Source organism: Pygocentrus nattereri, chromosome 10 (genome assembly GCF_015220715.1).
Source record: "Pygocentrus nattereri isolate fPygNat1 chromosome 10, fPygNat1.pri, whole genome shotgun sequence".
Taxonomy (NCBI): domain Eukaryota; kingdom Metazoa; phylum Chordata; class Actinopteri; order Characiformes; family Serrasalmidae; genus Pygocentrus; species Pygocentrus nattereri.
In genome coordinates, this window is record NC_051220.1 from 23,689,265 (window position 1) to 23,712,912 (window position 23,648).

Below are 23,648 nucleotides of genomic sequence, written 5' to 3' on the forward strand. Positions count from 1 at the left end.
AGATGCGCTACTACATCCATCCACATGGGGGCGGTAAAGCAAAACACTGCACACCATAAAACGCTTATAAACGGTAGAATTTAATTTGTGTTCTCCATACAATTTCCTTATGTTTCAAATATCAATGTACATATTTTTTTCTTAGATTATTGCTTTACAGTAAAATGCATTGGTTGGATACATCCATTGATAGCAAGACAATACATTCAAGTTAAACACCAATGTCATAAATTGAAGTTCTTTATATCTCTATCCTTTAACAGCGGCTTGGAAGGATCCCATATACCGTTCCTCTCACAGTGCAGCAGGTCACAGTCACTCTGAAAGCAGGTGTGTGTGTGTGTGTGTGTGTGTGTGTGTGTGTACTTAACCATGAAACAAAGTGAGCATGTGTGGATACAAGTATTCAGACACTACTTCATACTCATAAACATGAAGAAAAATGTCCATAAGCATAACAAAGTTATGTTTAAAGGGGAACCGGCATTCAGACACCATTTTTATGGTTTATATGTATGGAAGGGTTACTTTACAGATATAAATCACAGATATTTCTGCAAAAAAGTTCAAAATGGATCTTGTGTTATAAAAGACGTTGTCATTGGTTGCGAAATTTCATATAAGAAGTTGAAAATCATGGTGAGGATGAAGGGGCTTCCTAAAATTCAACATTTATAAAGCAACATTTGAGAAAAACGCCCCACAGCAAAGACCTTAAACATCCCCATCCGTACAACCGGGGTGATCATCCCGCAGCACAGAATTCTCAACGTGCTCAGACCAGCAGTCGCCCATCTCCTACACCCCAGGCAAAGCTCCTCTGCTAGAAGTAGCAGAGATGTGCAGCTAAAATTGCATGTAGACAAATCAGATGTTTCCAACAAGGTACTCTGAGCAGATACAACAAAAACATGGCAATAGCTCATCATGTTTGGTGAAAGAATGGTTGTGTTTTGTGAAAGAATGTGTCATGTTTTGCAGAAACATGAACAGAGTGGCCATTTCAGAATTTCACCTCATCGGCCTAGAAACTGAATCTGGAGAGAAGATAAACGTTTTAACCAAACAACGACCCCAAACATACAGCTAAAATAACTCAAGCCTGCGTCTAAGAATGTGTAGGTGCATCATAGCCAAGCCAATTTCCTAACATCCCATAAAAATGTACAGAGGATTTTGAAATTGCAGGTCCATCAGCGGGACCCTCATAACTGTGGGAAAGTTTGCAAAACAACTAAACCACTATGCTTTGAAAAAGGTTATTATTTTGTACTGCAGACGTCTCAAAGCTGTAATTGCCAAAAAGAGATTTGCAATTAATTCATTTGTGGTGTCCGAATACATTTCCCAGTTAAATTTTTCAAGTACAAAGTTGACAGACATTGGGCCTCATTCACCAACCATTTGCGAGAAGATATTTCTTCTTAAATCCACTTAGTAGTAGTTTTCACAGATTCTGACATTCATAAATGTTTTGGTATTTAGAATTTGTTCTTAGTTAAGAACAGAATCTACACAGACTTAAGAGAATGAAGGTGCAAACAAATTTGCAGGTCAAGAACACGTAATGAATCTGATGTAGACAGTTTTAAGAACCTTTCTCAAGAGCAAATTTAAGAAAAAGGGTAAAGTCTGAAGAGGACATGCACTGGAAGTTTATTAAAGATCAAAAACAAGTGTCTGAATACTTGTATCCCCTCACTGTGTGTATGTGTGTGTGTGTGTGTGTGTGTGTGTGTGTGTGTGTGTGTGTGTGTATTGTGCATGTGGGGAGTTTTTCTGTATATGTGCGTTTTCATGCATGGACATAGAGTGCAGTCAAGTTTAAAGCATCTTCCTTTAACTTAGTGTCTCTTCTGAAGAGGTATATAGTGGGTTTTCTGTGCATACAAGACTTCTGTCATGTCAGAGTGCTATACCACTGGCAACAAAGATGCCGCCCCCTAAAGTGGCCCTTTTCCTTGAAAGGAATAAAACAATAACCCGGTCACTCAGGAGGCGGTACGGTTATAAAACACTGTGAGTCAAAAATACTCACCTCTGAATTGAAATATAAGAATAATAACTGTTACAATAACAGGCATGACACAGGACTGATCGACTCCAGTAAAGCAGGGTAACACAAATAGCCTATCTACAGTGATTTGGTATGATTCATCTGTATTGTTAGATCTGAATAGGAGCCTGTTCACTGTTACTACCACATGAACAGTCTTGCCTCACTAACAAAAAAAGAAAATCACTATCATAATCGGAAAGCATGTGTCAAAAATATTGGTTTTGTACGCATTTGTGTTTTCATTCTAAAAATTCAATGAATAATAAAAATCTGTTTTCCTGTCTTCTTTGATCCAAGCAACGTGGTAACAGCAAACAGACATGAATCCAAGCCTCCAAGTGACATTCATTTGGCCTTCAGACTTGTGAAACCTTTCATTCAGAGATAGTAACCCACACACCAACTACCACAGAACAGAGACAAAAACATAATGCATCACGTGACACCACCACTGTTCTACACAGCCATAAAACTGAAGTCGCCATTCCTCGCACTAATTATGTAGGTGAGGGAACAGATGGCTGACTATTTGCATGCGCTTGGAACATTATTCAACGGGCAATTTCAGCAGCGTTCACAAACCAGAGCCCCCTCGATTTAAACACGGCCAGCCCTTCTCCGATCGAGATTGCATATGTCGTTATATACTGCGCACATCAAAATACGGCAAAAAAGACCTTGTCTTTCCATATAGACAACAGTGACGGCACCACTTAGCATTAGCTCTGAACGACAACACCTGACATTTCCACAACTTTGACGTTTCACACAGACACAAACAGCTCGGCCCTCTGCTCGGGTTAGGAACTCCTGAGCACTGTGGGGGTTGTTTTTTTTTTGGCGGAGAGTGAAGTGGTAGCTGCCATTTGTATCGGTAGGTTGACAGTGATCTTCTGCCCTGCTAGTTAAAATGGCTTTTTGTGTGTCAAAATCATGCATCACAGACAAACAAATGCATACCCAGACTAGGGAGCAGGAGTGGATCTCCAAAATAAGCAAAAAAAAAAAAAAAGTGTCCACTCCCGTCCCCCACACTTTGAAGGAAGCACTGGTCGAAACGTGAGGACCTCTGACGTTGTATTTACATATAAACAACAAGCGTGTTAACTTTTGCAAAAATCAGGATCCCTGTTTGCAGTCACGAGTTGATTTTTTAAAGTCAGTCACAGTTGTAGCCACATAATCCACACCAGAAAGGGGCAGTGAAGAGCTCTCCTGAAGTCTGTCCACTCAGAACACTTTGTGTAATCACAGTAAGATTAAATGACTGATTATGGAGAATTTTATGTTAATAGAATTGGATTGAAACAAAATGGCAGACTTGAGAGCTTCGCTTTGACCCCATTTTAGTCATCTGGACCGGTCCAAAGCTTAGTGACCCTTGGGTCCGTAAGTCAAGAGCACATGGGATCCACAAACTATCTTCCTCCACCACAGGATCTACTGTGGCACTGCAAATAGAATCTCTTTGCCGTAGGCTGTACTGTAATGCACTGTTACTTTCACAAAGGTCTTCAGAACGCCTGAATTCACTTATCAGAGCAAAGACTAGCTCTCATGAAAACAATGAATCCTTTTCATTGTCATCAAACGCTGCTTCTGTCTTTATTGCTCCTTATTGCACCAGACCAGGATAAGATAATCTTTCCTCACTGCAATCACTGTGCAATCTCTAGGTTTCACCCTATTATGTAAAGTGCAACATGTTCATTTTCATTTTTCTATTCATTCTCAAGGGAAGACAAAACATGAGAGAATGTAAGTATGCATTCATGTTGTTTCAGTGGGCAGCATTCCTCTTCTCATATATGCGTGAAGGTATTTGTGCGGTCACAGTTGAGAACCCCCTCATGTTCGTAGGGTAAAAGAAGACATGCCATGCTGTTGTGAGTGAGATCGTGTGATCATGATTGTCCTGGATTCAGTTGTGGAGGGTTGCCCAGTCAAATGGAGAGCTGCCAAAGATCTCTCTAATGCCCTGGGAGGTCTCTCTAATGCCCTGGGAGTGCTGGAGAGAGTATGGTGAACAACCTCCTCCATGCTGTGGGAAACAGTGGTCTTCTGTAATAAAAGTCACTGGAATAAAATGGTGGTGTGCATCTGAAGGGTTTTCAGGTCTTCTGTAGGTAGGTCTGGTCTGGAATTCAGTTCGGTTATGAGTTGGAAGATTTTGGGCCTACAGGCCCTCCTGACACATGGGCAGGTTGACAAAGGTGAAGACATTGTACTCGATCAGGATGGAGAAGCAGAGGAAGACACCATACAGCATGAGCACATACACACCCAGCTTGAAGTCCAACTTCCACCTGTTGACATGGATCCCCAGGACCTGTACCAGGGCAAAGGGTGTAAAAATAGGTTAAGATAGTGTCACATTCTAATATTGTAGTCAGGGATTAAGTATTATTGTTCTGCCTAATTGCTGTTCTACCTAAAGGCTTTTGCTGATGAAATTTATTGTAGTTCAGGCTACACATTTCTGGCTTAAAAAAAGGACAAAAATTCGGAATCGTAAATAGTAAAACAACCACCAGTATACTAATCAAAATAATTCAGACCTAACTTTGATTTACTTATTTATTTACCAATCAGGTAGTTCACTTGGGCCCAAACCCATTTCATCCCTTGCTCCTACCAGGATGGCTGCTCAAGCGACCAAAAAAACTCACAAGTTTAAACATTTTCTCCATTAAAGAATTATGATAAACATTATTTTAGTTTAATGTAGTTACAATGTGTTATGGTCTTTTTCTTCATAAAAAGCATAAAAGGTGGCTAGTGGTATTCTGATGTCTCGATAGCAAACTAATTTCCCATTCCACCTCAGGTGTCAGAACTGCTGCACCATTTAAGGTAGAACAGGAGAACTTGAGCAAGAAGCTAGCGAATAGCTGACTTTAGCTTTACATTACAGAAGAATTAGAGGTGGGCAAAAATAAATAACTGTTGTATGCCCCCCTCTTTGAAGGCATATGATGCCTTGAATTTATCTAAGGCCAAGCAGAAAGGTTGGTGTACTTTCCAACTCCTTTGCTATAACTGCAGAATGGTAGGGTTGCCTACAGAGCACTGCTATTAGCTTTTTAATGAATTAATGTTATTCTTTATTTGTGGGTTGTCCCATTTCGTAGGGCAAGATTTTAACCACTACCCCTTGTAACTGTTCCAAATTTGACACTCGAAAACAAGGGGTAGGGATAAAAATAAGGAATGGGATTGGGCCTTGGTATATGCATGGTGTAGGCTAATGTGTAGTTTAGAGACTTGCTAACTAAGTCAAGCTTTGTTACCCAGTTAGTTGCAGTAGTGGATTAAATTTCAGTGATCACAGAAATATTTCCAACATGTTCCACATTTTAGTGTAACCCCTGTTTGTAGTTCATGTTACTCAGAATACTGTAACTTACTGTTAAAGCCACTGAGCCCAGAAGTAGCACTACGGAATACAACAGTCCTCTACTGTTGATTTTCACCTGAGAGAAGAGGGAAAACAGTTTTACCATCACTTTCTTTTGCATCTGTGCTGTCAGAAGCACAGTGCCTTCACCCAGTTCTCCTCAGAGAATGTGCGTAGGTGTGTGTATGGTTGACAGGGACAGAGAACGACAGATACCACAGAGCCATAGTTGACAGCCATCGTTTGGATGCCCCAGGGAATGCCAAGCCCAACCAGGATATCAAAGACATTGCTGCCAATCGTGTTGGAGACAGCCATGTCCCCCAGGCCTGTGTATACACACACATTCACACAGTGGAAATCGGCTCAGAATGTAGAAAACATCAGAGAGGAAGAAGAAAGCACAAGGTGCCTTTTTACCTTGTCGAGCTACAATGAGACTAGCTATACAGTCGGGAACACTGGTGCCAGCTGCTAGAAAAGTGATTCCCATTATAACATCAGGTATTCCCAGTGTGTATCCGATAATTGTCACCTGTGCATAATGACAAATACAAGCTGCTAATTAAAGAAGTCAAGACCATCAATGACATTAATCAACACAGTACAGTCTTAAAAGGTGCACACAGCTGTTTCTTGCTGTTATGTGGCGTAAGCAGTTGCTCAGGGGAAATTTAGGGGAAATTTACTTTTATAATATATTCACTTTTATCTATTCTTATAAAATTTAATCAATTGCATGAGAAAGAATTTGACTGGGGTAGGTAGGGACCACCAGGTAGGATGTTGCTTAGGTGCCCCAAATGTTCAAAAACAGCCCTGATCAAGCAATCAGGCAGGTGAAGTTAAAAAGTCAAAGTGATAGAAGGGGTCCAGGAACTCACCATCCACACCATGAAGTAGGAGAACACGGCTATCCACAGAGTGGAGAGGAAGAAGGAAAGCATGAAGAACTTCTCCCAACGTGGTTTGCCACAGTTTGGAATGGTGAAGTACAGCAGTGCCAGGATAGGCCACGAGATGATGAACTTCAGTCTGTTCATAGCGCCCCCTGCAAGTATGATATGACACTAAATCCCCTCATTTACTGTGCATTCATGGTATAAGTTTCACAGTTGTGGCCATTTTGTGTACTGAGATAAAAAGCAGGTAACCAGTTACTTTGTGTATGAATTGAGTGTAATGCTAATGCTATCTCAGCTAGTTACAGTACACACAGTGACAACAATGGATAGCCCTGCCCTGCCCTGCCATGGATTCAACAGTAACCCCAATAATCAGGTGAGGTATGTGTTAAGATGTTTAAATTCTATTTTGGTCTCAAGTAACAAAAAAATAACCAAACACCAAAGAGTTCAAGCTACGTCACCTACACTGAAAGTGCTATCATTTATAAGGATGTAAACATGTATACAGTACTTTGAAAAAGTCAGAGACCACCCATCATTTGTTTAATTTCCCATCAAAACAACCATTTAGCACAGGTTACTCATTTTGCAGGAGATATTTCTGAGGAGATCAGATATACGATAATCCAGTTGCATAAGGAAGGGAAAAGGCAAAGTAAAATGAGTGAAAAAAAACAGACATTCAAAAAACTGGAGTTCAAAAAAATCATTAATGGGACTCCCGACAACCATGCAAGACCTAACAGGCCACGAGAACCACGAGGTCACCACCACCAAGAGTGAACTTTTCTAAAAGAATGGAAACTTTACTAAAACCAAAGGGGTGGACACACTTAATAGTGAAAAATGTGATTTTATTTTTAGTTAAATATATACTCCTTTTTTCCTTACACTGACTTGTACTTATTGGCTGTTTTGACTGGAAATGAAGGGCAGTCTCTGATTTTTGCATATAACAGTACACTGCTGTGTAAGCAGCACAGTAGCTTTGATGAATGTTCAGCTCATAAGCAAACATTTGCAAAACATCCAGAAGGTACCTCCTAACAAATGAATGTTAAGCCGATAATCTTGAAACATTACATACTGGGGTCTTTTTCTTCAGGGATTTTTTCACACTGCTGCTTAGCAATGCTTGTGCTAACTGTGAACTTTGCAGTCAATTACATAAAGTAGTACAACATCAAAAGATTCAAAAGCTAATTACTATCGATGATCAGTGGTGTGACAACAGATAATCCAGGTGTGAATTCTGAGGACTTTGAGACATGGCAACACTAAGACGTGTGTGCATGTGTTTGTGAGACATGCTCACCGGGAATAACGAAGGGAGATGACAGCTCATTCTCCTCGTCCTCTGTCAGCTTGTCCTCTGGCATGTTACCGTTCTCCAGGGTGTCCGCTTTCCCATCAACCACCAGCGTGCTGTCCACCCCGTTGGACGCCTGCATCAGCCGCTGTTGCTGCACGCACAAACAGGCATAGCAAACTGATGGAAAATTCTGATTTTCTGATGAACTGATTCAAAATTCACAAGCTATTCTAACTCATGTTACTACTGTCAACAGTCATTCTTAGATAGTAAAAGTCAGCTTAAAAAACCAAACCTAAATCTTACTGATCAACTTAACATCATTATAGAATAAATACTCTACAAAAGAGCACATATTTATTTTTCTACAATCAGTATTTTTCTGTTGCCTCTAATTTTGAGATACGGAGTGTTTAGGTCTTGCAGTCTGTCACTTGAAAAAAATGACTTTTGGTTTGTACTGTTCATGCATTTAGAAAATGCCAGCTGCACTTTGATGAAATATTTCATGACAAAGAGGCCAATGGAAATGTGGAATATCTTGTCTCTAGACCGTTTTCTTTATACATATATTAAGTTTAAACATTTTTCCTTTTCTTATGTTAACAGCATTTAATCATCTTCCACACTTAATTTACTTTTTTCCATATTTATTTTAGAGTAGTGCTTGTTTTTACATCATTGTTTAGTACAGAATGGTTACTAAGGTTGATATATAATTTATGCATATTTGCTTTTTGGGTAGCTCATACTTTTTACAGTATTCATATGTACGCAGTTGCACACTTATTTCTTTAGCAAAAAAATATATCAGAAGAGAATTTGTGCAGCTATATTACCTGCTGTGGCCTAATCATTTAACCTAACACTGAAAACAACAAAGCCACTGACACAAAGGTGGCAAATGCTGGGCTTTCTTTTGTAGTAAACTTTCCATGAAAGAAGTCAGAAAAAATGTGAAAGGGCTTAAAATAGTGGACCAAGGAAGTCGAACAGGTCTTGATTTGCAAATCCCAACCTCTGATGGACGGAAAATCTTTTTTGTTCTCTACTTTCAGACTTATGCCGTCACCTCTGCATCAACTTTACATTCCACTCTTTGAAAGGCAGTGTGGGATAATTAAAGTAAGGAATTAAATCCCTTGATGCTTATGCTTAGGACACTTGCTGGGAAAGCCTGGCAAATCCTTAACAATAAAGTGCTGAATGTGCTGGTAACAAAGGTTTTGACTAATTCTAATTTAATTTTGTATCAATGTATCATCAATTATTTTCCCACTGCAATTAATCTTTCTGCTGCATGACACCACCCCACATGTGTTTTTATTAATACACCATCACAGTGTTGTTCTCTGTCTCAAAGTACTTCTTTTTCAATGCTATTTTCTCTCAGACTCCCCCAACAAGATGTTTCATTATTCTTACTAAAAATGTGACTCATACTGACCCACAGTCTAGCTCCAGGACTGGGAGGCAGGGAAAAAAATGTGCACATACTTATAATTTCCAAATGTCCTGCAATGTAACATGGAAAACAAGGCAAACTTAAATACCTTAACACAGCCATCCTCGGTTAAGGTATACTACTATGGCAGATCTGCAAAAAATGTGTATGTCTTCGCTTTGATGATTCAATGCACTTAAGTAGACGTTTGCTTTGACATTTTAGCTTTCGTAGTTAGTTAAACAGCCCTGTAAGTACCAAAATTGCAGACTGTTGATAACAACTATGTTGTGAAAAGCTTTTGGCTGTGGATGGATAGACAACATAATTCTCCCCTCTACTGCGGATGGGATGTCACTTTCAAACACCACTTTCTTCAGGTACATCTTTTGACCACAGCTGGAGCTGCAAATTCAAACACTGCTCCTTTGAGCTTTGAGCCATATCTGATAGCAACGGTTGCTAAGCAGTGATTGAAAGGCTGAGAAAATAAGGCAGGGCTTGGCAGAGAGCGTAATGATTGGATTGGCCATGATACAGTGACAGCACTCATAGAAAACAGCAAATTTCATTATATTAATGCATCATAATATATATATTCTCTCTCCATTTGATTGAATGGGCCTGTGACCAATCATCGCAGAGTTCCTTGCAAACATTCCTAAAACTGAACTGAATCAGTGCTGTAACTATGAAGGAACTGAGAGAAATGGGCACTTCTGCTGTTTAGTTCTGACCTTTCTTTCAGAAGGAATAAGAAGTGATTGATGTTTAAATGGTTTACCAAAAATAATCTCCTGCAACAATCTTGCAAAAGTGCTCTAAAAGGACTGATCCTGTATCAGCAGTCTACTGTGCGCTATCAATTAAATGTGTTTACCTACGTATACACAAAATAATTATGCATGTGTCTGCATATGCCATTGGAGGTGGAAAAGCTTTATGAACTGGTAAACAAATTCAATTTATATAATTTGTATGAAATTGTGAATCAACATTTTCAAGGGTGCCAAAGCACGCAGAATGATTTTCAGGGGGAGCTCAACGGCGGCGCTCACCTCATGGATGATGAGTCGGCTGGCCATGCGCAGGCGTGTCTTAGGGCCAAAGTGGTTGGTGATCATTACCCTCAGGCCAGCCTCAGGGAACCGATAGTTTGGAGGACTGGAGTTCATCATTTCATCCACCATTACTACTGACCCACGAGTGTACATCTTACTTGGCTTTACTATAAATATACAAGAGCACAGTCAGCCCACGCATACAAGTATTTCCCACTCTGTGGTTTCACATTTGAAAGCAAAGCACAAAGTTGCTGTCATTAATCAAAAATGGAAAAAAAAATTGCCTCTAATTTCCACTGTTCAGAAGGTCCTAAGATCCTTTTTTATATGAATGTGATAATCTCATGTAACCTAGGCTGGGTTTCCCAAAAGCATCGCAGCACAAAGATGATTCTTAAATGGTAGAGTGAGCTCCCTCTGAACACTCTCTCTACAAGTGATCTTAAGAAGTTAAGATGATCTTAACACCAAGATGCTTCAGGGAACCTGGTCTTTGGTCATATGCTCACTTCTTGTCTCTGCTAACTTCTCTCTCCATAATACTTAGACAATTATAAAAGGTGAGCATTCTAAGAAGAAACTGAACAGTTATATATAATTATGTAGAAAATGGGTGGTATGAAATGCCCAATGGGCCAACATGCCCTCAACTGACTTGACAGATCCAGTGAACTGAGCTTCGATATGGTGATGTAACTGGGCCTGCACAAGTGCTTTCATATGTGAAATCAGTGTGAGTATTTAAAATAATTCATTAAAAACAAAAGAAGAACACACAATTAAACACACACACACACACACACACACACACACACACACACACACACACACACACACACATTCATTCTTTGGAGGAGACTGAAGTCTCAATGTCGCATCCTCAACGCACTCTTATAGATCTTATAGATCATTACTTAAAACACTTTCACACAAAAAATCTGAATTAATGCAGTACTTTGTCCAGGAATCATACCAAATGTATTCATTTAGCCAAGAAAGGTGTGGATTATGAAGTTTTCTTCTTTAGTCTTGCGCTGGAGCTATGAGCTAATAAGTAATACTAACGTAGAAAAAAAGTAAACTGCACGCCTATGACGATCACAAACCTGCTTAAAACTGTGTAGAGGTGTTGAATTCTCTCAATTAGATTAGCTTATGAAAAGTGTACAACTAATTTGAGCTTCTTCTCTATCTGTTATTTTCTGCGACACTTCATGCTGTATGTGAAGATGATTTTGGGAAAGCCCGGCCCAGATGAGAAATATACAATATAAGATGTAGGCTCAACACTACCCTCTACTGGAGTTCGGACATTTCATGGTTTGTCATTATGAGAGGGTAAAACATAACAAAGAAGCTAAATTGCATTTTAAAAAGTTGTATTTACTATTTTTAAATAATAAAATAAAAATATTTTTATTATACTTTCGTGACTATTTGGATATTCAAAGATTCTGACCCAACTCCAGTTCTGACACTTTATGACATGCTGTTATTCAAAAAAATGGACAACGGTACATTATATAGCTAAAATCAGTAGCAGCAGCTATCTTGACACCTGATTTTTTTTATGTACGTTTGTCCACTATTACACACCGACTGGTGCACCTCCTTGTATCTACACTCTTTGTCCATTTTATCAGCTCCACTTACTATATAGGTGCACTTTTAAAGACTGTAGTCCATCTGTTTCTCCGCATACTTTGTTAGCCCCCTTTCAGCCTATTTGTCAATGATCTGGACCTCCACAGGATCACCAGAGATTAGGTATTATTTGGGTGATGCATCATTATCAGCACTGCAGTGTAATTGATGTAATGGTGGTGTGTTAATGTGTTGTGCTGGTACGCGTGGATCAGACACAGCAGTGCTGCTGTTTTTAAATACTGTGTCCACTCACTGTCCACTATATTAGACACTCCTACCTTGTTGGTCCATCTTGTAGATATGAAGACAAAGAATACAGCTCTTCCGTTGCTACAGTTTGAGTTTGTCATCCTCCAGTCCTTCATCAGCACTCATAGGATGCTGTTGGCTGGATATTTTTGGTTGGTAGACTCTTCTGAAAACTCCAGTAGCAACACTGAAGTGTTTAAAAACCCCAGCAACACTGCTATGTCTGATCTACTCACACCTAACACGCCACCACCACATGAATGTCACTGCAGTGCTGAAAATGATCCCCCACCAAAATAACACTTGCTCTGTGGTGGTTCCATGGGGGTCCTGACCACTGAAGAATGGGGTTAAAAGGTGATAAGAAAGAATGCAGAGAAACAGATGGACTACAGTCTGTAATGGCGAACTACAAAGTGCACCTATAGGGTTGTCACAGCTGGCTCCTCCCACTACTCCACATGCTCCTTTGTTTTGATCTTCCATGTGCTTCTTTGTTTTGGTATCCGTAGTCCCGCCCGCCCCTCGTTTCATGACTCCGCCAATGATTGTTTTCACCTGTCCCTAGTTATCCCTGTGTATTAAAGCCCTGAGTTTGCCCCTTGTGTTCGCTGATCTTTGTCTCTGTTGTTGGTGTTTGATTGTGCTGTTTGTTTGAACCTGTGTATTGTTTGTCATCATGTCTGTATATCGTTCTATCTGTGTTGGCTCTATGACCCTGGACTGTTTTGACCATGACCCTGGATTTGCTCATGATAAAAGTCGCTCATCTCAGCACGTGTGTCTGCCTCTGCGTTCCATGTTACAACGGTAAGTGAAACTGAATAAATGAGTGTGGAAACAAGGAGGTCTACTTAATGAAATGGCCGGTTGGTGTAGATAACAGCATTTTGTGCTGTACACTGGAGTACAAATCTAGCACACAATGAAAAAATTAAGAAATCTTTGGACACCACATATGTGGCTGACTGATAGCCTTTTGGCTAAACCATCACTTTAATACTTAGATTATATACCTCAAACCATTAATTAATGGACAATGGAGGCCAGTGTAGGTTATTTAAAGGAATTCAGCTCACTATTTTTTTCTGTCTAATCTTAAATCAACCACATCTGTACTGCATTTTCAATCACCACAGACAATAATTTCAATGCATTTCCTTACACTTAGTTGATAATTAGTAATATTGCACATTGACTTCTGTGCTCCTTTCTAATTACAAGACATGTGTTAAAATTGTGTGGTAATTATTAATTATAATGACTTATACTGACAACTCATTTGAACTATCGAGACACTTAAGTTGTTTAAAAAATGTGGAGAAACTCCCAGAAGAGACAGTCAGTTCTCCTTCCCAAAACAGCAATTACCACCTTTTTGAAGCACTGTCATCAGGTTACTCGTCAATCGCTGCAGATGATCTGATTACATCACCCTATCATACAGGCCTAACTGGGAGTAATCCTTTAATATTTAGCATTTTTACCAATACATATTTTCACAGACATGTGCTTGGTGCCAATGCATTGCGCACGTATACACAACACAACCCTTGCGCACAAACACTCACTGCACATACATGTATGCACAGTGTATAAAATATGCATCTTGCCTCCTCTTCCATATCCACACTCACACTACAGCACATCCACACTGTAGCAAACACACCTCCACAAACAATTCAGCCCACTGTAACATTACATAAATGTTTTAAAAGCATGTAGGAGGATTAATCACGCAGCACAGAAACACACGCACACAGAGCTCTGCAGTGGAAGGCAGGATCCAGGGTGGGTTTAGTAAGGCTAAACAGACAGGCTTCAGCGCAGGAGTGGCAGGGCTGCTTAAGGAGCACGCAGGTTAGAGCTGCACTACAGCACACAATCTGAAACACAGAACTATCTGGCAGACAAGCAACGGCTCATTCACTAGAGCCACATTACACACCATCAGTGTCTACAATCCCGGGCTGCATGATCTATCTGCGGCTGATATGTAGAAAAGTTTCTCTATCAGTCTGATAATGAAATCAGTCAATAGTTACAGTATTCTAGCACCCTGTTTTAGTTCACACAAATTGACTGTAGTTAGTGGTGCTTTGCCTTCTCTTTCAGGAGCTTGAGAGTTTTGCAACAGATTAGGCATTCACCCCCACCACAAGACTTAGTTTGAACTGCAGTGATGCCATAGCTATCCACAACTGGGAGCGTAAGAGGAGTAATCGCCTGGTGGAGTTATCTGATAGAGTTTCCACTAATGGGAAATTGAGTAAAAAACCGACATTCTAAATTATTTACCTAGACTGTCACTGTTATTACTACCTACATTTGAAACAATGACTCTTTCAACAACAGTCATTGTAGTGCAAGTCTTGTTAAGTCTTGTTGGTGTCTTTTGTTTGGCAGGTTGAGCAGAAGTCGATTCTAAAGCAGGCATGTCAAACTGGGGACCTTCTGGGCCAAAGTGCTGTGGAGATTAGCATTTCGACTCATCTAATGCTTTCAATTCAGTTCATGAAGGTCTTGCTAATTAGCCGATGAGCTGCATCAGGTGAAGTCTGTTGTAGCCCGTGAGGACTGGATCCTGACATGTGCTCTAAAGCCAGGTGTATACTGTGCAGTCTTGTTCTTTGGTGACTCATAATGTATGTTTGAATAGACCATTGTGTACAGCCAGCGCTTTCAATTTACAGTGGGTTGCAAAAGTATTCAGCCCCCTTGAACTTTTCAACCTTTTGCCACATTTCAGGCTTCAAACATAAAGATATGAAATTGTAATTTTTTGTGAAGAATCAACAACAAGTGGGACACAATTGTGAAGTGGAACGAAATTTATTGGATATTTTAAACTTTTTTTAGAAATAAAAAACTGAAAAGTGGGGCGTGCAATATTATTCGGCCCCTTTACTTTCAGTGCAGCAAACTCACTCCAGAAGTTCAGTGAGGATCTCTGAATGATCCAATGTTGACCTAAATGACTGATGATGATAAATAGAATCCACCTGTGTGTAATCAAGTCTCCGTATAAATGCACCTGCTCTGTGATAGTCTCAGAGTTCTGTTTAAAGCGCAGAGAGCATCATGAAGACCAAGGAACACACCAGGCAGGTCCGAGATACTGTTGTGGAGAGGTTTAAAGCCGGATTTGGATAGAAAAAGATTTCCCAAGCTTTAAACATCTCAAGGAGCACTGTGCAAGCGATCATATTGAAATGGAAGGAGCATCAGACCACTGCAAATCTACCAAGACCCGGCCGTCCCTCTAAACTTTCAGCTCAAACAAGGAGAAGACTGATCATAGATGCAGCCAAGAGGCCCATGATCACTCTGGATGAACTGCAGAGATCTACAGCTGAGGTGGGAGACTTTGTCCATAGGACAACGATCAGTGGTACACTGCACAAATCTGGGCTTTATGGAAGAGTGGCAAGAAAAAGCCATTTCTCAAAGATATCCATAAAAAGTCTCATTTAATGTTTGCCACAAGCCACCTGGGAGACACACCAAACATGTGGAAGAAGGTGCTCTGGTCAGATGAAACCAAAATCGAACTTATGTTTGGCGTAAAAGCAATACAGCTCATCACCCTGAACACACCATCCCCACTGTCAAACATGGTGGTGGCAGCATCATGGTTTGGGCCTGCTTTTCTTCAGCAGGGACAGGGAAGATGGTTAATATTGATGGGAAGATGGATGGAGCCAAATACAGGACCATTCTGGAAGAAAACCTGTTGGAGTCTGCAAAAGACCTGAGACTGGGACGGAGATTTATCTTCCAACAAGACAATGATCCAAAACATAAAGCAACATCTACAATGGAATGGTTCACAAATAAACGTATCCAGGTGTTAGAATGGCCAAGTCAAAGTCCAGACCTGAATCCAATCGAGAATCTGTGGAAAGAGCTGAAAACTGCTGTTCACAAACGCTCTCCATCCAACTTCACTGAGCTCGAGCTGTTTTGCAAGGAAGAATGGGCAAAAATTTCAGTCTCTCGATGTGCAAGACTGACAGAGACGTACCCCAAGCCACTTGCAGCTGTAATCACAGCAAAAGGTGGCGCTACAAAGTATTAAAGCAAGGGGGCTGAATAATATTGCACGCCCCACTTTTCAGTTTTTTATTTCTAAAAAAAGTTTAAAATATCCAACAAATTTCGTTCCACTTCACGATTGTGTCCCACTTGTTGTTGACTCTTCACAAAAAATGTCAATTTCATATCTTTATGTTTGAAGCCTAAAATGTGGCAAAAGGTTGAAAAGTTCAAGGGGGCTGAATACTTTTGCAACCCACTGTATATGCTCAAACTGCATGAAACTGCACTGTCCAATTGACATACCACATGAAACACAGCCACAGACAGCTCTGTCTATGAACAATTTTCAATAAAGCTGTTTCATTCAGAATTACGAACTGTGCACACTAGTGCCAAGCGAACATGCTGAGAAGTTAGTGTGAACTAGAAGTCTGTGTGGGAGCAGGCTGCCGAAAACCATAATAATTTGTCCTGCTCCTGCAGTTCTGTCAAGGCAAACTGATTTGCAATATTTGACATAGTCTATTCACAGCTGTAATCATCTCTGTAAGCTACAAGAATTTGCTTGTTGTTCATGTTTGCTTCACAACTCTTTAGAATGACTTCATTTATTTTAATTGTTTTACTGTTATCATATATGCAGACGCATGCATATATATTATATTAGTGTAGTGATCGTTCTACTTTATTTTGGCTATTCATTAATTTACAGGATTCCAGTGTGAATCCACAGGGAGTTCAGACCTCTAGTGTGAATTTGTTTTTAAAAAATTCTACTATTTCCATGAGATTGTAATTATTGGTTATAAATATCAGCCGAGAAAGTCTGTCCGTGCATCCCTTCTAAAAACACAGCTAGTGCGTGTGGTTAAGCAGAAGTGACTCAAATTGGTAAGAACGAGACGACAGAGTGGTGTTAGTCTCAAGAGTAATCACTGCTAGTTTCTTGATTTCAGTAGAGTGAGAGCAGAAAGGGTGAGCAGAGCTTTCGGGCGCAGAGAGAAGCCTGTCTAGTTACCCTTACCTGCACTGAGTAACGGCCATGTAGGATCATCCCAAAACTGCTCATAACATGCATTACCGTCTTCAAGCTCGCTGATCATTGCGTTACCATTGGCAATACCCTTATCATCCTTCCCGGCAAAGTAGTTCTGCATGCTGGTGTTAAACCTGAGGCAAATATAAAACTCCAAGTAAAGTCTGATACATATAATTCTGAATCTATCAAGATTGCTTTGTTGTGCCTAGTACATTCATTTTTCACATCAATATTGTATTCCATACACCTTTCAGACTTTATTAATGCTTTCAGGACACTTTTTTCTTATATTCTATTCTGTGTTCGGATAAATGCGCATATACTACATAAAAATGTTATAGATGCTTTAGTAAGGGGCAGTGATCATAAGGCTACACAACACCTACACAAACTTTCATGATAACTGACATAAACCTACATAAAAATGTATAAAAGCTTATTCCAAAAGGTGTCACTTGTCATTAAGGGTGTTTTGTCAACTTTGATGTGAAGTGGATGAGAATTTTTTTCTGACACTAGGTTGTGTTGTGACACTGTCTAGGCAAAATAACATAGCATGTTAAATCATAAACATTGTAAAATGAAACTCACTTTATCTAAAGGCCATACAAAATGCCTTTTGTTCAACCAGGGACTTGGCAATCAGCGTTTTATCATTGTGACATACACTGAGCTACACAGTCTGTCATTTCACTACAGAAACACAATCAAATGTCACAAAACACTGACATACACTGATGAGCCAAAATATTATGACCACTCACAGATGAAAGGAGTAATGCTGATTATCCAGTCACAGTGGTGTATGTCAAGGTCTGGCATGTACAAGACAGCAAGAGAATGTTTGATTCTCATAGTTGAGAAGTTGGATGTGAGATAAATGGGCAAGCATAAAGACCTGAGAGACTTTTAAGGGCCAAATCATTTTAACTGGGACAGAGCACCGCTGGAACAGCAAGGCTTGTGGGCTGCTTCTGGTTGGCACTGGTGAGTACCTACAGAGGGGAGGGACAAACGAACCAGTGACAGGGTGCTGGGCACCCACGGCTCATCGATGCACAAGGGCAATGAAGGCTATCCTGTTTGTCCCAAAAGAAGGACTACAGAATGTTTTTCGAGAATGGTTTGAGTTTCTAGGTGTTGCCCTGGCCTTTAAATTCCCTGGATCTCATTGTGATCGAACATCTGTGAAATGTGCTGGAAGTTTGATCAGCTGAGGATCTCCTGCTTATGCTTTGGTGCCAGATACCACAGTGCACACTCAGAGGCGTTGCAGAGTCCATGCCTTGGTGGGTGGATTATGTGTTGATGGTATGCAAAAGACCAACAGCATATTAGTCATAATGTTTTGGCTTATCGGTGAAGATGTTAAGGCGACTTGACAACAAAGTTGGCAAATGCATAATTTATTGGAAATAATGCCTGTTGGAATGAGTGTTTATAAATGCTTAAGTGGGTCTGTCAGTTGTCATGCAGGGAAGTAAAGTGTTACCGAAATATTTAGTCAGTTCATCCTCATCATGTAAAAAGCACCCTGACTGGTTTTATTCAGATTAAATACATTTTTTGAATACAAATAAAACCAGGCAAAATAATAGTTGAACTAGTTTGAACGAAAACTTTTTCATAAATACAAATTGCAACTTGCCTTTTTTGCATCATGCATTTTGTGTTTAAGTAGTTTCTGCATAAACTTACTTCATAATAATGATGTAACCAATGTACATGACCATCAGCACCAGACTCTCCCACCTGTAAAGACAGAGGAGTGAAGAACAGGTTACAAATCTACCACCAAACTAAACTAGAAAAAAAAAAAAACATTTATGGTGTGAAGTGCACTTACCACACAATCCTCCCATCATAGATGAACTGAAAGAAGTGGAGAGACAAAAAATGGAAAGTGAATGAATCCGACCAATTACATTTTGACATGTTAACCATTGATTTTTTGTTGCTAACTTACTCATAATAATAAATTGTCGATTTTAACAAGAAAGCAGTTTAACCTGAATTACGCTCATTCATAAAAGCTATTGATGCTACAATGTCACCACTGAAGGTCTATAGATGGAATCAAGAATTTCTAAGAAGAGGACTCTACAGCCTGTAGTGTTTAAAATTTGCTAAACACAGAAGAGAAATGCAACACATTCTATTTATTTTAATGACATACTCACAGCAATAAGAGCTACCACAGACAGCGTGTAGTAGAAGGAGTCTCGAAACACAGAAAACTTGGTAAGATGAACAACCTTTGGGAAAGGCAGAAGAGCTTTCTAAAGGCATTCCAGTAAACACCGAGTACTTACTTATTACACTGCACTGAAGTGATCATTACACATTTACACAAAGAGTAAAAGCACAGCGCTTACTTTTCATTGAGTTAAAATGACCAGATACCATCTGCATCTAGTAGTTTTCAGATACTGAGCATCAAATATTTTAGTTGGAAAAAAAAAAACAGCAAATCTATTACAGTTATACACAAATGTAATGTAAAAACGTTATCACATGCTCTACAGGAAACAAACCCAAATAGAGCATTTTCCTGCAAATTTTAGAGCAAAATGTCTATTTAGCTGAGTTTAATATACTGGAAAAAAATGTAATATAAAATACAAAATGTGCCATAATTTTAGCAGATAAGCAGTGATTGTGCATTATATTGTGCTGAAGTGTGACTTATGTGAAGGATGTGAACTTATTTTTAAGTATAAAACTGACAAAACTTAATTTGTCCAGGGGCTCCCAAACTTTTGCATACAACTGTATGTACAATGGCAGCACAGTTAATTTTCATATCAAACATAGTCTTACAGTTTGTACAGCATAATGTGCTCTGTCATCCCTATATTGAGCTAACTAAGGTAAAATTTTGTTGCCTGCAGTTTCAGATGCAAAACACAATACTGTGTATCAGGTGGGGTCAGATTTGGGCAGAAAGTTCTGGGGCTGTATTCAGGAACGGACAAAAATGTCAGGTCCAATTAAAGCTCTAGTGACAGTATACTGTACAGTGTGTAATATCCATCACCTCCAATTCAATCTTAATTCGCTCCTTGTTTTGAATAGCAGGGAGCAATTTGACCACGTTCCTTCCCTCTAAACATTTATGATGCTTGGAAGCATGGTTAAAGGATAAATTTTTTTTGTCTCATTCACCACACTGATTGGACCACAGGTAGAAGCTTACAATGCCAATGTAGTACATGGTTTTCAGGAAGGAAAAAGTAAGAAGCTTACTGTCATTTTTACCTCTATAACTCTATGTACAAGAATTTGACAAAAAAAAGCCCACGAAAGGCTGCAATGCCAATATCAGAGGAACGCATACTCATGCACAGGTGTGTACCTGTCCAGCGAAGATTCCACACACGCCGATGATGCAGAGAATATTGAAGACAGCGGAGCCCACGATAGTGCCCACCCCGACATCTCCATGCGTGATAAACACACCTGCAGAACACACAGCAATTAGCATCCACAGCAGCGCACACATAAGCTCACATGAGGATGTGTGTGTGTTTCTATGTGTGATTGTGTTTCACCAATGACAGAGGCAAAGAGTTCTGGGGCGGAGCTTCCAGCCGCCATGAATGTAGCTCCAGCAACATCTTCACTCAGATGCAGTTTCTGGTGGATGAAAGAAACAGACAAATTCTCACCAGCAGCTAACAGAAGCAGAGAAGATATCAGAGCACAGCAAGCAGATCTGTAGGTAAGGGGGCAGGTGAGGACTGTTTGATGGGGAGGCTTTTAATACATACAGGTGCACTATTTAAAGATATGATGTAATTATTAGGATCACACCAATACTGTATCATATCATTATCGGCTTTCTTTATGGTATTGGGATCAGATGGGGACATTGCATTGTTTTAGAAGGAAGGAATGTTAGAGAAACATGTGGAAGGAACTGCCACTCTTCTGGGGTAATGAAACTCTTCAGCCTTGGTTTTTAGCATATCCGCGGCTCAACTGCTTCTCCTGTCAGTATATGGGATGCACGTCTGATACAAATGACCTGAGATATTTGGATGTGGAACAACATTCAGCACCATTTTTGCTGATCCATAGAAGCTGCTGCACATTAACAATGTTTAGTGAGCATAGTAATATTTAGTGAGCATTTTGTGTGTTTTCATCAGCATTGACCAACTGTACATTTCATGAAAATGAGATTTAGCTGGAGCTCTCACATGGTGTAGCTGTCTTTTCACTCTATTGTCAGGACAGCTCAAGCTCAAATCCCCTACAGAGCATAAGTGACAGCATAAATGGCCCTGTTTAATTTGATGTAGTGACATGTATGTTGTGTCAGTACATTCAAATAAAAGAATATTGTATTCATAGCTTTTGATGACATCTATAAGGCCTCAGATTTTGGACAGCTGATTACTTTATGACATATAAATATATATGTTTTAATTTAATCTGTCTATGATCTAATGATGGCTATTATTGTTGCTAAACAGATTGGCCATTTTAGGACAGAATCTTATGGTGCTCTGGTCAGTTTGGGTGTAAATCTGGATGATGTGGAGTCAATTTCAGACAGAATTTTGTTCAGAAAACAAGGCATCAGAGTTGCCCATCCTTATTAGGCTTTGAAAGCTTTCTCTCACCTCACAGATTTTCTCCAGAGAAGTCACAAAGTAGTCATCACACACAATTGCTAAAGCCAGAAACATGTAGACAGCCTAAGGCAAAAAGAAACGAAAATAAATATTATATGATATTAGTTCATTTAGATAAATGATAATTCTATTTATACAACCCCTTTAAAACATTGAAAAACAGCTCAAAGAGGTTTACAAAGAAAAAGAAAACAAAAACAGACATAACAAAACTCCATGCATCTCCAAGTCTTGTAATTACAAGACTCAATAAACAATAACAACCACAAGAACTGGTAACACCAGTTTTTCTGCTGCTCCTATTTTGATTTTGCAAAATTTTCTGTTATTAATATATTTTGCTTAAGGGCCACCCAGAGTCAGTGAAGGCTTGTTTGTGTTGTTTACTCAGCTTGCAGTTGATGACAGCGTTAGCCGAAGGGCCTGTACACTCATGATGTTTTCAGTAAAATAAGATGACCAGTCACACGGCACGACAAGGAGCTGACAAACTATTTATAATCATCGTAAAATTGTCAGAGATGCACCACTTATTCTGGATGAAGGGGTCAAACGTGGAGTCAGGCTAGACTTTGACAGCACAGACACATTGAGTTCTCCTACCGCGAATATGTGTAGCAGGACAGCTCCTCGTGTGCGCTCTCGGTTGGTGAAAATATCCGCTGGGAACTCATGGATGGCTGAAATGAGAGTAAAAAAATGCAGTGCAGTCTGTAAGTAATTGGACAGTGATATAATATTTGTCATACTGGCTCTGCACTCCATGACATTTGATTTAAATAGAATGATTAAGATTAAGTGACCCTTATTAGTCCCACAGTGGGGAAATTTCACCTCCGCATTTAACCCATCCGTGAAATAAAACACCACATACACTCTAGTGAGCACACACACACTAGGGGGCAGGGAGCACACTTGCCCGGAGCGGTGGGCAGCCCAATCCGCAGTGCCCAGGGAGCAGTTGGGGGTTAGGTGTCTTGCTCAAGGACACCTCAGTCATGTGCTGTTGGCTCTGGGGATCGAACCAGCGACCTTCCGGTCACAGGGCTAAGCTCCAGCCCATGACTGCCCTAGATGGAGGTGTAGAATGCTTAGGTAGATTTTATGACAACATTTGGCACCAATAACTGCATACATCTTTTAGAATGCCTTCAAATGTGCCTCAGTCTTGATTAGTACTGATACTATCTGTTCTATAATTTTCAATTGATGGCACTTTTTTTTTGCATTCGTATTTCAAAGGAACCACACCAGCTTCTTTGGTGCGTGCCAGGGATCATATGTCAGTGTTCTCACATGTTCTAATATACTAACAGAGCAATTGCACCTGGGTCTGTTTTAATGAAATGGAACCTGACAAGTCTGAACACAACCTTAGTGATACACCCACAAGGCAGCCAGCAAAAATGACTCATTAACCTTAACAGTGCATGACTACTGCAGATTATGAAAACATAAACAAAATCTAAAATGAAATTAAAAACTCCCACCTTAAAACGGGGTCTTCATTAGGAGTGCTGTACCCCCCACTTCCCAAATCTGTTCAGGGGTATTTATGTCTCTAATAGAAGAACTAGATAGGATCCTATAGCCCACCCATATAAATGGTCAGGTTTAGTTGCAAATCTTTTGAAAACAATGACTGTCTGAAGGCTGCAAGTCATAGACATCATCAGATGCTGCGTATGTTTTTCTGCTATGTTCTGCCTGGCCTGTAATGTAGCCATTTTCTGCTTCTGTGTATTTCAGGTGTGTCTTTAGTAAAATATTGATGCTCACTAACTGCGATTCAGGTCCTCTGACATTTTGCTTTTTGGCCCTAAAACAGACCACTGCAGCTTTGGCAGTGTG

General features: G+C 39.9%; 1 protein-coding gene across 2 annotated transcripts in view; it reads right to left on the reverse strand.

Annotated features, from left to right (window-relative positions):
* Window positions 1-64: 64 nt before the first annotated feature.
* slc24a4a (solute carrier family 24 member 4a) overlaps window positions 65-23,648 on the reverse strand; it is a 45,570-nt gene continuing 21,986 nt past the window's right edge. Inside the window, exons 3-17 of one of the 2 annotated variants that reach the window (XM_017694529.2) lie at window positions 22,401-22,477; window positions 21,786-21,860; window positions 20,709-20,793; window positions 20,513-20,616; window positions 19,338-19,412; window positions 19,004-19,029; window positions 18,856-18,909; window positions 17,143-17,288; window positions 10,179-10,348; window positions 7,680-7,827; window positions 6,341-6,507; window positions 5,877-5,991; window positions 5,673-5,785; window positions 5,467-5,532; window positions 65-4,388 (exon numbers count right to left, since the gene is read on the reverse strand). In XM_017694529.2, coding sequence (XP_017550018.1) covers window positions 4,236-4,388; window positions 5,467-5,532; window positions 5,673-5,785; window positions 5,877-5,991; window positions 6,341-6,507; window positions 7,680-7,827; window positions 10,179-10,348; window positions 17,143-17,288; window positions 18,856-18,909; window positions 19,004-19,029; window positions 19,338-19,412; window positions 20,513-20,616; window positions 20,709-20,793; window positions 21,786-21,860; window positions 22,401-22,477 — 1,574 coding nt within the window. In that variant the 3' untranslated portion in view covers window positions 65-4,235. The remainder of the gene's footprint in view (window positions 4,389-5,466; window positions 5,533-5,672; window positions 5,786-5,876; window positions 5,992-6,340; window positions 6,508-7,679; window positions 7,828-10,178; window positions 10,349-17,142; window positions 17,289-18,855; window positions 18,910-19,003; window positions 19,030-19,337; window positions 19,413-20,512; window positions 20,617-20,708; window positions 20,794-21,785; window positions 21,861-22,400; window positions 22,478-23,648) is intronic. The other variant, XM_017694530.2, reaches the window with a different exon arrangement.